This window comes from Odocoileus virginianus, chromosome 6, assembly GCF_023699985.2.
Source record: "Odocoileus virginianus isolate 20LAN1187 ecotype Illinois chromosome 6, Ovbor_1.2, whole genome shotgun sequence".
In the NCBI taxonomy this organism is placed as follows: domain Eukaryota; kingdom Metazoa; phylum Chordata; class Mammalia; order Artiodactyla; family Cervidae; genus Odocoileus; species Odocoileus virginianus.
In genome coordinates, this window is record NC_069679.1 from 32237365 (window position 1) to 32252882 (window position 15518).

General features: G+C 38.1%; 1 protein-coding gene across 1 annotated transcript; it reads left to right on the forward strand.

Moving 5' to 3' along the window:
• The first annotated feature begins 347 nt into the window (after positions 1-347).
• ARF6 (ARF GTPase 6) lies at positions 348-3857 on the forward strand. The gene has a single exon (XM_020910510.2). The coding sequence runs from the start codon at positions 581-583 to the stop codon at positions 1106-1108; it is 528 nt and encodes a 175-aa protein (XP_020766169.1). The 5' UTR covers positions 348-580; the 3' UTR covers positions 1109-3857.
• The last annotated feature ends 11661 nt before the right edge of the window (positions 3858-15518 follow it).

Here is a 15518-nt window from a genome sequence, read left to right on the forward strand (position 1 = left end):
TCCTGGGCTGAGCTGGCGAGGCGGACCCCCTCGGCCTCCACTTTCCTCTGGGGCTCCAGCAGTAACTCCTTTTTCCCTCTCTGTGTCTCTGCAGGCAGCTCACCGAGTTCCCGCGAGGATCCATGACCTGACCGGGCGCCGGAGCCGCGCTGCTTCTCGGCTGGCCTGGGTCGGTGGTGAGCGCGGTGCTCGCGGACCGGGGACCGGGCCGAAGGGCCGCAGTCTCCCGCGGCGGAGCCAGGAGAAGGCGGAGGAGCGGGAACCGCGGCGGCGCTCGCGCGGCGCCTGCGGGGGGAAGGGCAGTTCCGGGCCGGGCCGCGCCTCAGCAGGGCGGCGGCTCTCCCGGCGCAGACTCAGCGCCCCGGCGGCCGCGGCGCCTGGAGGAATCAAGTTGTGTGGTGGGTGATGCCCGAGTGAGCGGCGGCCCCGGGCCTCTGCCCAGAGGAGGCGACTCCCACGCAGGCCGCACGGGCGCCCTCGCGACTGGGAGGCTCCGTTTCTGTTTCGCGGCGGCGGCGGCGTTGTTGGCGGAGGGGACCCGGGACACCTGAATGCCCCCGGCCCCGGCTCTTCCGACGCGATGGGGAAGGTGCTATCTAAGATCTTCGGGAACAAGGAAATGCGGATCCTCATGTTGGGCCTGGACGCAGCCGGCAAGACAACCATCCTGTATAAGTTGAAGCTGGGCCAGTCGGTGACCACCATCCCCACTGTGGGTTTCAACGTGGAGACGGTGACTTACAAAAACGTCAAGTTCAACGTATGGGATGTGGGCGGCCAGGACAAGATCCGGCCGCTCTGGCGGCATTACTACACCGGGACCCAGGGTCTGATCTTCGTAGTGGACTGCGCCGACCGCGACCGCATCGACGAGGCCCGCCAGGAGCTGCACCGCATTATCAATGACCGGGAGATGAGGGACGCCATAATCCTCATCTTCGCCAACAAGCAGGACCTCCCCGATGCCATGAAACCCCACGAGATCCAGGAGAAACTGGGCCTGACCCGGATTCGGGACAGGAACTGGTATGTGCAGCCCTCCTGTGCCACCTCGGGGGACGGACTCTATGAGGGGCTCACATGGTTAACCTCTAACTACAAATCCTAATGAGCATTCTCCACCCATCCCCCGGAAAGGAGAGAAATCAAAAACCCATTCATAGGATTATCGCCACCATCACCTCTTTGAATTGCCACTTTCTCTTCTTTTGAATTTGAACTCTGGAGTTACAGTTCTGCGGTTTGGGGGAGGGGGTTAGGGATTTTCTTTCTTTTTTTTTTTTTTTTTGCTTTGCGTTAGGATGCTCTGATCTGACTTTTTGACATGAACACAAAGTGCTAGATACTCTTGTTGACTTCCAGCAAATGGGATGGGGGAAATATAGCAGTTCTTGGTAAATTCCTTTATAATAATGGTTTGATTTTTTATCTCGAGAGAATCTTCTTTTCCAATGTATGCTTTTTTCCTTTTTGCCCAGTTTCCTTATCACTTGCTGTAGATGGCTTATTTTGCATTCATGCAGACTATGTTGCAAGTCTGTTTCATCTAGTAAACTGAAAATTATTGCTTAATCAAACTGCCGTTTGTCTTTTATATTTAAGGCCTCCCCCCTCCCCGCCCCCGCCCCTTATGAGTTCTGACTTTAACTTAGTAAATTCAAATGTGACCTTTTATATCTAAGACCAGTATAGTAAACTTAGCCCACAGTGGCAAATGATGAGTAATATCCTTGTAATATGTTCCAGTTGCACATCAGTATGTTAAACAGGTAATGTAAGAAGTTCTTTGAAATTTCAGCTATTAAGTTCTGAAACATACATCATGCATGAGTAAGGATAAAACTCAAGTTCCCCATTGCAAAGCTAACTTACACTGCATAAAACTATGAAAATATAACCTGTCAAGGATACAGATTTTTTTTCACTGCAAAGTTAGCAGCTTTGCTATGTTTTTCCTCTTTTTTAACTTTAAAAACAGACTCTTCCAGAAAATGGAGCAATAATGGTGTATAACATACACAGATGAAATATTTGTAGATATTTTAAGTGACTTTTGGGCAAAACTGGAATATATCCTTTTACCATGTTTCAAATATCTAAGACCAGTAGATTTAAATTCCTGGAATGGTTACTTTGTTCATTAATAAATCATTTAACAATTCAAATTATATTCACCTTTTACCTAGTTGGGAAAAAAAAATCTGTTTCCACATTACAGCAACTGATTAACCTGAAGATGTCTTTTTTCAGTAAATGAGTGATCCATATCTCCATTAATTAGAACACTGGAAAAGATGTTTTATAAAAAAAGGTATTCTGTTGGGTTAACTCATGCAAATAGATATCCTGTTGGTTCAATAATACACTATCTCCTTTAAGAAAGGAAATGTGATGAATGAATGATGTGTAGACTTGAGGAATGACAAAGGGGAAATAGGATGTAGAAGAAGAACCTACAGATGACAATGAATGTAAACTTATTTTTCTTCAACTGTAAGCAATGTGCTTGCTGGTGATACCCAGATCTTAACAAGATTACTTGCTTAGCTGGTTAGGACCAGTAACTAGATTATTGAGACCACTATGATAATACTTTGAACCAAATGTTAATGCTTGATACAGAATAGTGTAGCAGCATCTGGTTCTTATATAGCCTTAAGGATTAATTGTAGAGATCCTCAAGGAATTAAAACTTAGGGAATTTCAGAAATGTAGATTGCAAATGCAGTTTACAGGAAAAGGTGAAGTGGGTTTTGTTTATGAGGGTGTCTGAAAACAAAAATTGAACGGGATATCATGGTATATGATTGGACAGTATTGGTCCTTCATGCTTTGGCCATATTGTATAATGGAGCTTTTACCAAAGATGTATGAAAAATATAAGGCTATAGAAAATTAACTCTTCAAAGTAAAACTCTTGACAAACGTTTTACTTAAAGCAGATGAGAAAAGGTGCTATGTTGTAGGCTCCTAATGGTGCAGAGGGATTTTTCTAATTCAAAATGCAACTAAAGTATCAAGTTCTCAGTTTCAGTTTAGTAGAAGTATCTCTGGAAATGAAGCTGACACACATCTAAGAACATTTTAGTTGCTTTTAAAATTCCCAAAGCTCCATCATACATTTAATTACTAGTGTTTTAAATGATTACATATAAGGTACATAAACATGGGTTATACAAATATCAATGTTACAGTAACATCCTGAAGCGACAAGCACAAAGGTATAAATGCCTAAACTGGAGGAAACTTGAAACCCTCATGTTAATTCTTAAATGTAGTATTTCTAACTTGTGACAAGACAGATTGGTAGGCAGCCATTTTTGTGTCTTAAAATAACTGGGGGCATAGTTAAAATTTTATACATCAAGTGATTGCTAAGGAATGTTGCAGGTGAGATGTGGTTATTTTTAGTTTATTTGAAATGTCTTAAGGTGGGGGGAGGAGGGGAAGCAAATATTTGAAATTTGGAAAACCCTAAACCGTTTGATAAGAAATTGTAATTTTCACTTACGTTATCTTTAAGGATATAAAAGGTTGATAAATTGGTGTAGTTAAATTGAGCCATAGCCATTGGTGATCATGGGGACCGGTAATTAAGCCTGCAGAAAATAATTACAATCTAAGAATTTAAGAAATAAGATCCTGAAGATTTTGTTTAATTGCATCAATTTCTGTATTTTATGTGCATTTAAAAACTGCAGTAAGTTGAATGGGTTAATCTTGTCTAATATAAGTAAATGAGTCTGTAGACTGTGATCTCCCCAAACTAAAAAGTACAGTACTTGGAATTGTGTTCTTTATGGTTGTAGTGTTGGTAAAGCACTAATATGCAGAAAATAAAGGAATTACACAGTGCAGTTTCTCACGTTATGTTACTCGTTTGAACTAGATTAAGTGGGATGTGTGGTGTGTTGGGCCATGTTTTTCTCCAGGGATGTATGGTTTAAAGTGACTTAATTTGGGAGTCATCTAGTCTTTGTAAGAAGAAGAAGAATCAGTTTGGTTCTTGTGATTCTGGCTATCAAAGAAGTTTTGTGCTGATTTAGTTCCTCCAAATTTAATCTGAACTTATGATAACTTTTAGAACACAGAAACAGTTGAAAAATATAGAAAGTAAAAGTTCTATAGCAGTTTTTATTATGCTGCTTTTTTTTTTTCTTAGAACAAATTGTGTCTCTTAAAAGAATTGGCCTACAGCATAGTTTTAATCCTTGACAATTGACTTGGATTTTAGAAAGTTTGTCTTAAAAACCAAGACTGCTTGTCTTATAAACATGGCAGAATTGTAGCCCTTTAGAAAATAAAATAGATGAAGAATAACCTATAAAGGGTTTTTTAAAAACATGTTTTTTTGTGGGCATTTCTTCTTAGCAAGGAATAGTAGTATTCTACTACTAGTTTGTTTAGAATATCTTTGATTTCTAGTATAATAACTCTCACATTAATATTATTAATGGCTATGAAGTATCAGAGATAGTGGTAGAGGATATTTTATATCTTAGTTTTTATGTTTTAATATAAGCTTAGAAATATAGCTGTAATGTGAATGGTGGTGAAGGTTACTGAATTCCCAAAGTTATTTCCTCTTTACCTCGCCAAGTATATATATGGGTGGTGGTAAGGCAGATTTTTCCTTAGAGGTAAAAATTGTAAAACCACATTCAGCAATTAGAAATAATAAATCTAATCACTGAGTATAATGTATTTGGAATATAATATTCACTAGAATCTTCTTTTGCTTTGTTTGTATTGAATGGTAAAGACAAAGTAGGAAGGGTTACAATTTTATGAAATTTATAGAAAGGGAATGTTGGGAGATGGAGTGATAAAAGAGGCAAAGTAACTTCTCTCCCTGCTTTGCTAGACTTGAAAGTTGTCAGACTAGATAAGTGGTTGAATGGGCAGGGAATCCTTAGAGGTGAGATCAAAGAGGTGGAATAGGTCCTATAGAGGGGTTTAGGAATAACAATTGAAATTTGTTAAGTAAGTCAAAGTAATGGTAAGCTTCCAGGGAATTAGTCTAGAAATAACCTTTCTTTGGCAGTAAGAAAATACCTTTGAATTTTAAAATGTTTTATGACTGCCTGAAACAATGTTTAAAAAAGTATTTGTCAGTCTTGGATACCTTTTCTCTTGTCTTCATTTGGATATACAGTTGGCCCTGAATGACATGGGTTTGAACTGTTTGGATATGAGTGGGTCCACTTATACCAGTAGTAAATACTACAGTATTACATAATCTGGAGTTGGTTGAATCAGCAGATACTGTGCAACTACAATATGCGAAGATTTGAATTTTCCATTGCACAGATGGTCAGCGCTTCTTACCTCCAAGTTGTTCTAGGATCAACTGTGTATTTCCTCCATGGTTTTTCTAAGTGTGTAAGTTTACTTATTGAGAGCCTTCTGATGTGCCTGGCACTGTTCTAGGGACAATGAAGAAAAAAAATATATATCAGTGGACAAAAATCTCCTTTATGGAATTTATATTGGTGTTGGGAGGTAGGAGTGATAAAAATGTTAGGTGATATACTATGTATTACATAGTATGTTTTATATATATATATATATATACATATATATATATATATATACACACACACACACACACATATATATATATATATATATATATACATAGGGGACAGGTAGGCATGTATCCAGAGAAGTACTCATTGAGAAGGTGACATTTGAACAAATATTTGAAGGCAGAAAAATTAATGAAATTGACATAGTAACAAAAAGATAATATGTATAGTGTAAAACAAGGCTGGGGAAACTGGTCAAGGGCTAAGAATGTCTCTTTACATTTTAAAGGATCTTAAAAGACTGAAAAAAAAAAACCCAAATGTGAATATGTGACAGAGACAGTATCCTGAAAAGCCTTCAATATTTACTTATCTGGCCCTTGATTGAGAATGTTTGTTGACCCCAGATCTAAAGCCCTGTTTCTGGGGATGGTTTTTGACCACACTTCGAGGCTAGTGGGATCTTGGTTCCCAAACTAGGGACTGAACACTTGCCCTTGGCAGCGAAAACATGGAGTCCTAATCACTGAACCACCAAGGAATTCCCTAAAGCCCAAATTTAAAAGCATTACCAAAATATACAGCAAATCCCTCAAAATACCATTGTTAAATGAGTCTAATCAAAACTTTAGGAAACAGCAGCACATGTCATGTACCACATTTGAACATGTAGTGATCTTTGAGACGTATTTGAGTAGTAGTCTAACCTGGGCTTTTTTCTTGCTGGATGAGTGTTTTTCAGTATCAGTTTTCACATTCTTAAAAATTTCATGAATCATTTCATTAAAAAATATTTCTCTTATTTTTATGGTAGTTTTACTGGTCTTTGGCTATAAGTTAAGCATGCTATTCGTACAAAGTGCCTTTCCTCCAGGTAACCTGGAATAGTTTGATAACATCATTGAACTGTGGCTTTTACTCAGTTGGTATTATTCAAGTCCTGAATCCAGTGTTTTTAATTATGAAACTTTGCAAGAGGAAGTGTTTTATTTGGACTTGGAAAATAATATAATGCAAGGTATTTAGTTTCTTATTGTACTATTCACCGACCACAACCCTATTCCTCTAATCAGTATAAATTAGGAAAAATAATTGACATGTGAATTATTACTTGCATAGAAAAATTGTTCTATACTATATACATAGTAGAATGTGGGAATTCCTAACTATCTTAAAAGAGAACCTAAAACAATTTAGGAGTTATGGAAGTAAGTTTTACAGAGGATATTTACAAGTGAGCTTTAAAAAATAAAAATACCTCTTGTTCATAGAAGGGTCTATGTGGAACTGGCTAGTCATAAGCATGAAAGCTGTTTCCCATTACATCTGAATAGACTGGCCTCAGAAAGTCATAGGATGTAAGGGCAAAAGCCAAATTTGTTAAAGGAGTTATAGAAGCAAGGATCAGAACCTTTAAAGTTTGTTCCAATACAGCAAAATGTTTTCTCTCCTCCAGATCTTTTTATTTCTAAAAATTAGTTTTGTGAACAAGTCCTAAATAGGAACTAGAGGGGCATGAAGAAATCAAATTGGAAAACATTCTAGGAATAATAAGAGTTAGCGTTTTTTGAGTGTTTGCCGTGTGCCAGGCATTGTTTTAAGCATTTCATGCATATCTTCTTAATCCTCACAACGCCTTGGCAGAAAGGGCTCCCGTTTTATAGTTGAGAAAACTGAGGATTAGATCAGTTCAGTTCAGTTCAGTCACTCAGTCGTGTCCGACTCTTTGCGACCCCATGCACCACGCCAGGCCTTCCTGTCCATCACCAACTAGATAGCATATGTTAATAAGTAGCAGAGACAGACTTTGGACTCAGATAGTCTATAATGTCCTGAGAATATAACTGAGGTGAACCACTGGTTAATAATGTACCTAAAATTTTGTGTGTGTTACAGAAAGCTAATTCTGAGGAATATCCCATAATTTTATTTGGTCATCAACAGATTTTCCGTCCCTATATAATTTGAGTCTTCTGTATAGTGGCAAACATAGTATTGTATTAAATTCCAAATGAGAAAAAATTTTTTTCTGTAAAAATAACTTGTGAATACTTGCTGAATTGTGAATTTGATAGATCATTGTGAAAAATAGGTAAACATTTTCAATGAGCTGATTATTGTATGATTATTTATATATAGACTCCTTTTGATTTAAGAAAGTTTTAGAAAATTCAGGGTGTACAATTTATATTGTCTTTACCTGATAAATTTATAACTATAGACATTTCAGGTATTAATGCATGAATTTCTTGCTTTTTGTAACCTCACATATTGTAAGTGAGGTTTATTGAACACTATATCCTCCTGACAGCAAGACCCTAGAGTCCAGGGTCATCAAGGGTGCTTTATTCATATACTCGGGAATTTAAGCTGGAACTTGAGTAAAATGCCTTATTTAACAATTCTATTTTATTTCTCAGTAATTTCTATATGAGGTGGAAATTTAAGACTAGATAAGACACATGAAATATTCAAAGTAAGTAATGAAATACTTTATCAAATACTAGATTTAGGAGAGAGATTATATTTTGTACTAGACCCACAAAGTCAGAGGAATAACAATATTACTACTTACTTCAAGCTTATTGTGTGCTAAGCACTGTTGTAAGTGAATTGATTATCTCAGTTAAAATAGGTAAGCAAGGGTAGTAATCTACATATAGTATTTGGGAGAATTTTCAGTACAAATAATCCAAACCATATACTAAAAATTGTTTTTTATCTGAAATTCCAATTTAACTGGGGGACCTATATTTATATGCCACTTTATACGTATGTTCATGCGGAGGGAGAAGGAATTAGATTTTGATCCTTAATCTTTATGTAAAAGATAATGATAGCATCATTGATAGAAAGCAGGATACACAGCAGCTTTGAATAGAAACAGTTTGATAATCAGGTAAAGTGTCTCATTTATAATTTGAATGAAAAGAGGTTAGAGTCTGTTAGGCATACTCTTGTAACTATTCTCTCTTAGAGCAGTGCTGTCCAATATAAATATATTGCTAGCCATATATATGATTTTAAGTATTTTAGTTGTCACATTTTAAAAAGTGAAAATAAACAGTGAAATCAATTTTAGCAATATGTTTAACTCAAATATATCAAATATATTATTTCAATGTCACTAGTATAAAATAATTGTTACTAAGATAATTTCACCTTTGCTTCACACAAAATCCTCAAAATCCAAGAGTATGAAATACTGTATACTTAAAACACATCTCATTTAGGACTAGCCACATTCCTGTACTTAGTGACCTCATGTGGTTAGTGGCTACTGTAATGGACAGTTCATTTTTAGAGTATAGTTATTTCTTCTTGATACCATGCTTATAATTTTAGTAACTGCATTAGAGGGTACCAGTTAAGGATCATTGAGATATGATAAGCTTTCTCAGCCAGGGGTTGACAACCAGTGTCCACAAGTCAAATCTGGCCCACTGCCTGCTTTTGTAAATAAAGTTTTATTGGAACATAATCATGGTCATTTATTTGTGTACAGTCCATGGCTGCTTTTGCCCAGTGATAGCAGAGTTGAGTAGTTAGGGCAGAGACCATATGGCGCACAAGGCCTTTACTATCTGGCCCTTAATAGAAGTTGGCAAATACCGTTCTAGGTCCCAGACTAAAGTTCCAAGGATAAAACCCATACTTCATACATTTAAGTGAGTTTTCAGAAAGAAAGAATATTGAAAGAGCTAAAAGATAATGTATATATTAATGCATTTATTAAGCAAGCATTCATCTACTAGGTTCCAGGCACTGCACTAGGCTCCGTAGCTGGAAAAAATAAATGTCTTCAAGAAGGTCACAGTTCAGTTGAAAATAAATACACACAGTTAATTACAATGATGTGTTATGGTAGATGACTCATTGACTGCACATCAGGAGGCACCTTCCTCTGACTGGGGAATGGGAGGCTTCAGAAGAAGAGGATCATCTGAGGTGAGTTTTTTTTTTTTTTTCTTTTCTTTTTCTGAGATGAGTTTTAAAGGACAAATAGCAGTTACTCAGATAAGCAAAAGCTGGTTGACATCTTAGGCAGAACAGTTATGTGCAAAACCCAAAAAGTGTTAACCATCACCTTCTGGAATTTATAATTTGTTAGGCCTAGGAGCATAGTGTGGACTGGTGTGAGATGAAGAGATGATGAGGGGCTGGAGCATGAAGTGCCTTTGGTTTTTTGAGGAACTTTGGATTCTGTAATTTGGGTACTAGGAAAAAGCTGTGAGATTTTTAAGCACGAAACTGCCTGAAATTTACACTGTAGGGAGCTCACCAAATACTGTATAAAAGATGAATAAAGCTCCTAGGCTGGAAATCTACTGTATAGACTAGATGAGATAGAATTTCCTAGTTGAAGCAGTGGCTATGATGGTGGAGAGGAGAGGATCCATTTGAGAAATCCTTGAATGGCATTTTGTAAAATATGTTCTCTGGCACCCTGACCACAGAAGATAATCCTTGGGAAAAGGGGCTTCCAAGTTATTTGGGAAACGCTTCAGATTGTATCTGCATTTGGGATTCACAAGACTCTTTAGCAGTATATTGAAGATTCTTAGAAGTCCTGCCTTAACCCAGCATTTCCCAAACTCATTTGATCCCACACCCCAATATTTAAAAAAACAACAACAAACAGTCAAGGGTCCCAAGGACTGTAGTTTGGGAAACCCTATTTTAGAGACAGAATAAATGAGTTTGGGCCAACCAAATGAGAGGAAGAAGAGGGAAATTTTGCATACGTGACTACTAATGAAAGTTTTATATTTGTAAAAGTACAGCTGGAAAAGAACAAGGTTAAGGGGTGGAAGGAGATGACATACCCAGATTTGACAGCAAGTTTTAGGTGCCTATGGTATGGACATTTACATGGAGATGTCCAGTCTACATCCAGCTAGGTTAGGAGACATCTAGATTACAGATAGATGTTTAGGAATTAGCTTGTAAGTGGTTTTTCAAACCAAAGATGCTAGTGAGATTCTGGGAGTAGGAAGAATAAAGGGCAGAGAATAGAACGCCTCCCTGGGGACCACCAATGTTTAAGGGATGGTTAGAAGAAGAGAGTGTTAACAGACAAGACTGGGAAGACATGGGTCAGAATATCAATGACATCATATCCTACACAGAGATCAAGAATGGTGAAGTTCAAAATGACTTCTTTAGAACTGACATTAGAAAGTCATTGAGATCTTGCTTAGATAAATTTGAGTGAAGTGGTCAGAAACTACTTTGCAACGAAAAAGACGAGATAATAGAGAACCTGGAGATGAAGGGATGATAACACTTTAATACAAGAGGGTCATTTAATTTTCAAAACATTATTTAGGTAGGTAGGTCTTGATTATTAACGGTGGAGTGGGGAATGAAGAACATGTGCTCCCTACCACCTGTTTCCTAGAGGGAAGGGAAAAATGAAAAAAGAAACCGTTTGAAAAACATTCACCTTAATTCCTGTGAAAGTGAAAGTCACTCAGTCGTGTCTGACTCTTAGTGACCCCATGGCCTATACAGTCCATGGAATTCTACAGACCAGAATACTGGAGTGGATAGCCTATCCCTTCTCCAGGGGATCTTCCTGACCCAGGAATTGAACCAGGGTCTCCTGCACTGGGGGCAGATTCTTTACCAACTGAGCTATCAGGGAAAACCTTAACTCCTATAAAATACTTTTTTTTTTTTTAGCTTAGTTGGAGCTCTCTTCTTGGAAATGCAGTGACCATGCCCAAGTAGTTATAGTCCCACTGTAACTACAAATGTGATGGTGGTATCTCAATCTCAGAAACGTGAAAAGTAAGCCATGGTGGCTCTGACTTGTCCAGGAAATCATAGCAATTAGTGATGTAGCTGAGACTAGGTGAAAAATTTATTTGTATTTGGCAATTATATGGCCATGGAGTGAAATTTAAAAGAGTTTCTAATTTGTAGACATCATGATTGACCTAATCCCAATTTAACTAAAATATAGTTACCAATTTATTAGGAAATTTAAGATTTGTGGGATTCCCTAGTGACTCAGTGATAAAGAATCTGCCTGCTAATGCAGGAAACATGGGTTCGATCCCTAGTCTGGGAAGGCCCCACATGCTATGGAGCAACTAAGTCCGGTGCGCCGCAGCTACTGAAGCTCATGTGCCCTAGACCTGTGCACCACCACAAGAAAGCCACTGCAATGAGAAGCCCCTGCTCCTTGCAACTAGAGAAAAGCCTGAGCAGCAATGAAGACCCAGCACAGCCGAAATAAATAAAAAAAATTATTTTTTAAAAAAAGATTTGCAAACTGACAATACTGCCTGTCACAATCAGTTTTGAATTTCATGGTATTTCTTCTGCAGTGATTTAGGAGTTAGAGGTAAAAATCCTACAGGATGAAAAAGTATAGTATTAAATAATTTTATTGAATTACACATTATTGAATGGTTATTGTGTGCCTGCCAGTGTGCAGCAGGCTTTAAATGTTATCCTCACAACAGACTAGCAACATAAGTGGTGTTATCTTTCATTATCTTTCATTTTACAGGTAAGGAACTTACTGTACAAAATTCAAGCCCATGATACCACAGCTATTAAATGGGAGAACCTATATTAACATCAAGTCTTATTGACTTCAAAGCAATAGGCTTTAGGAGGGGAAGGTTCTAACAAACTGCAATAATTTTCTATTTTGTTTTTCCAACATGGAATCCAGTAATACATGGTGGCAGTTATCCAGGAGATCTGTCCATCATTAATCCAACTTATCAGGGGCTTGTGGGTGCTCCTGGAGGCAAAACAACTTTTGAAAGAGCAGAGATTGTTGGAAGTGTATGAGCAGGGTGCTTCCCTCCAAAGAGTGAAAAAGTTGGCAATTTTAAATAACTCCCAAACATTCTTCTTTATATATCCACTATCACCTTTGGGCCTGGTTGACAAGAAAGGCTTTGGGGTAAACGGGGGCATGGGGTGGGAGGGGTGCCATAGATGGTGAGGAGGAAGAGGCCTTCTTCTCTCTTTGCTGCTGCTGCTAAGTCGCTTCAGTCGTGTCCGACTCTGCAACCCCGTAGATGGCAGCCCACCAGGCTCCGCTGTCCCTGGAATTCTCCAAGCAAGAACACTGGAGTGGGATGCCATTTCCTTCTCCAATGCATGAAAGTGAAAAGTGAAAGTGAAGTCGCTCAGTCGTGTCCGACTCTTAGCAACACCATGGACTGCAGCCTACCAGGCTCCTCCGTCCATGGGATTTTCCAGGCAAGAGTACTGGAGTGGGGTGCCATTGCCTTCTCTGTCTTCTCTCCTACCTTATGTTAAATAAGGTGCTCCCACCTTGTTTTCCCTGATAGCTCAGTTGGCAAAGAATCTGCCTGCAATGAAGGAGACTCCCGTTCGATTCCCGGGTCGGGAAGATCCCCTGGAGAAGGGACAGGCTATCCACTCCAGTAGTCTGGTCTGGAAAATCCTGGGTCCCAAAGAATTGGACATGACTGAGTGACAGAGACTTTCACTTTTTCTTTCACTTGGTTTGAACTATATACCTCTATATGCCCCTGATTAGGGGATGGTTTGTAAGCTGTTGTTCTTCGGCAGCAGCAGCACACACGGTTTCTGAACTCTGTGTGGCTGGCTAGCCTTGCCCTTACTTGGGGAGGAGGAGCCAGATGTATTGGTTTCTGCTGTGAATTTGGCCAGGAGTTCTGGGCGTGTGTAGACGTGCCTTTGTGTATTTGCGTTAATTCTCTTCATCTGTCTTTGTGGGTCTCTACTTTGTATTAGCTAAGCTCATGAACATGTTATTCATCAGGAACTCAACATTTGAGGTATATAAATCTTTAAAGAATACATGGAGAAATGAGAGGAAGCCCAGGTTTATTTTTCAAAGGTTTGAGTAGGGTAGCAGAAAGATGCACATTTTAATGAAATCATCTTTGTGCCAGTGACATATTTAAGAGGTGGAAAAAACACCTCTGCATTTTTTCAATAACTTTTGGGAAAATCCACATAGTGTGTTTGAGCCACTGTTAATTATATAATAGGACTTTAATATCAAAAGTATATAAAATCTTATAGACAGACTTCATTTATTTAAAAGATTATGATATGTTAGCAGAGGAAAGCTAGCTGTTTAGTGGTAGAGGTGTATTTCCGCCCCCCCCAACCCCGTACTGAAATAAAAGTGGAAGGGGGAGGGGAGGGCAAGGCACCGTTAAAGCCAGAAGGTTGAATCATCTAAGGAAATGAGTCAGTGGCTATGAACCATAACTTTCCTTTTTCTGAGGCTTTGACTTTGAGAGCTTAATGTTGAATTATTTAAAAAAAAATCCTCTTCCATGCTATAAGTAAATTTAAAATAGAAGTTTTTAAAAAATAACTTTTAATATTAGTATTTGGGATTCATTCATTTTTTTCAACACATTTACTGGTGTCAAAAATAGTAGTTAATACCTCAAACTAAAAAAAAAAATACATAGTGATCTGGTAGTAAAGTGTCACTTCAGTCAGTATCTTTGTATTTATATTTAGCTCAAGGTAACCAATAGTGATTCTTAAACTACTTTTAAAGCAAGATTTTTGAGGTTAATACCTAATGACTCATTTGTAGACTTAACAGGACAAACCTGGGACACTGGTAGCTATTGACAGATTGTATTTTCATCTGATACACTCGAGTTTTTTCCTAGACCATGAATTGTTCCTTGGGAACCTTAAGTCTATATCTGAAATGAACACATTTTATTATGGCTTATCTTTGAAATTTAAAAAATCTGAACTGTAATTCACTTCATGGCAAATAGATGGGGAAACAGTGGAAACAGTGGCTCCAAAATCACTGCAGATGGTGACTGCAACCATGAAATTAACAGACGCTTACTCCTTGGAAGGAAAGTTATGACCAACCTAGACAGCATATTGAAAAGCAGAGACATTACTTTGTCAACAAAGGTCCGTATAGTCAAGGCTATGGTTTTTCCAGTGGTCATGTATGGATGTGAGAGTTGGACTATAAAGAAAGTTGAGCACCAAAGAATTGATGCTTTTGAACTATGGCGTTGGAGAAGACTCTTGAGAGTCCCTTGGACTGCAAGGAGATCCAACCAGTCCATCCTAAAGGAGATCAGTCCTGAATATTCATTGGAAGGACTGATGCTGAAGCTGAAACTCCAATACTTTGGCCACCTGATGTGAAGAGCTGACTCATTTGAAAGACCCTGATGCTGGGAAAGATTGAGGGCAGGAGGAGAAGGGGACGACAGAGGATGAGATGGTTGGATGGCATCACTGACTCAATGGACATGGGTTTGGGTGGACTCTGGGAGTTGGTGATGGACAGAGAGGCCTGGCATGCTGCGGTTCATGTGCTTGCAAAGAGTCGGACACGACTGAGCGACTGAACTGAGCTGAACTGAACTGAACTATAATTATCAAGTTTGAGGATAAAGACAGCTAAGTATGTCAAAGTAAACAGTAGTACTGGTATATGCAAAATTCTTAGCCTTTTGTGGTTGATTGCCTATCTATGATTTGAATTCTTTTTAGATTGATTTATATTTTTTATTCTCTCCAATTAATAGATAATACTTGATTTAAGATAGTGAATGCATTTCACACAAGAACCTAGTATTTAGAAACCTATTTGAGGAATCTTATTTTTTTTTTTTTTGTCATTGAGACAAACTTAAGTTATACAATAAAATGTCACATATTGATTCTTTCTTTTTCTTTACTTAGTGTAATAATGTAATAGAGACATCTTGGAGAAAATATTTTAAATAAATGCTAACAGGTACTCTTATTATTTGTTGGAAATCTCATTGGAGTATAGGTTTTATTAATTAAAAATTTATTTTTTATTTTGGAGCATAGATTTTAGACTAGCATGGAAAATTTTCCAAATTATATCCTGGGTAACTAATCTTCCTTTTAGTATTGTTGGCAGGATTTTTGTTTCCATGTGCTTAGACATGTTAATATTTCTTTTTCTACACTTAGGGCGATTTCTAGGCTATAGGGTTTTTT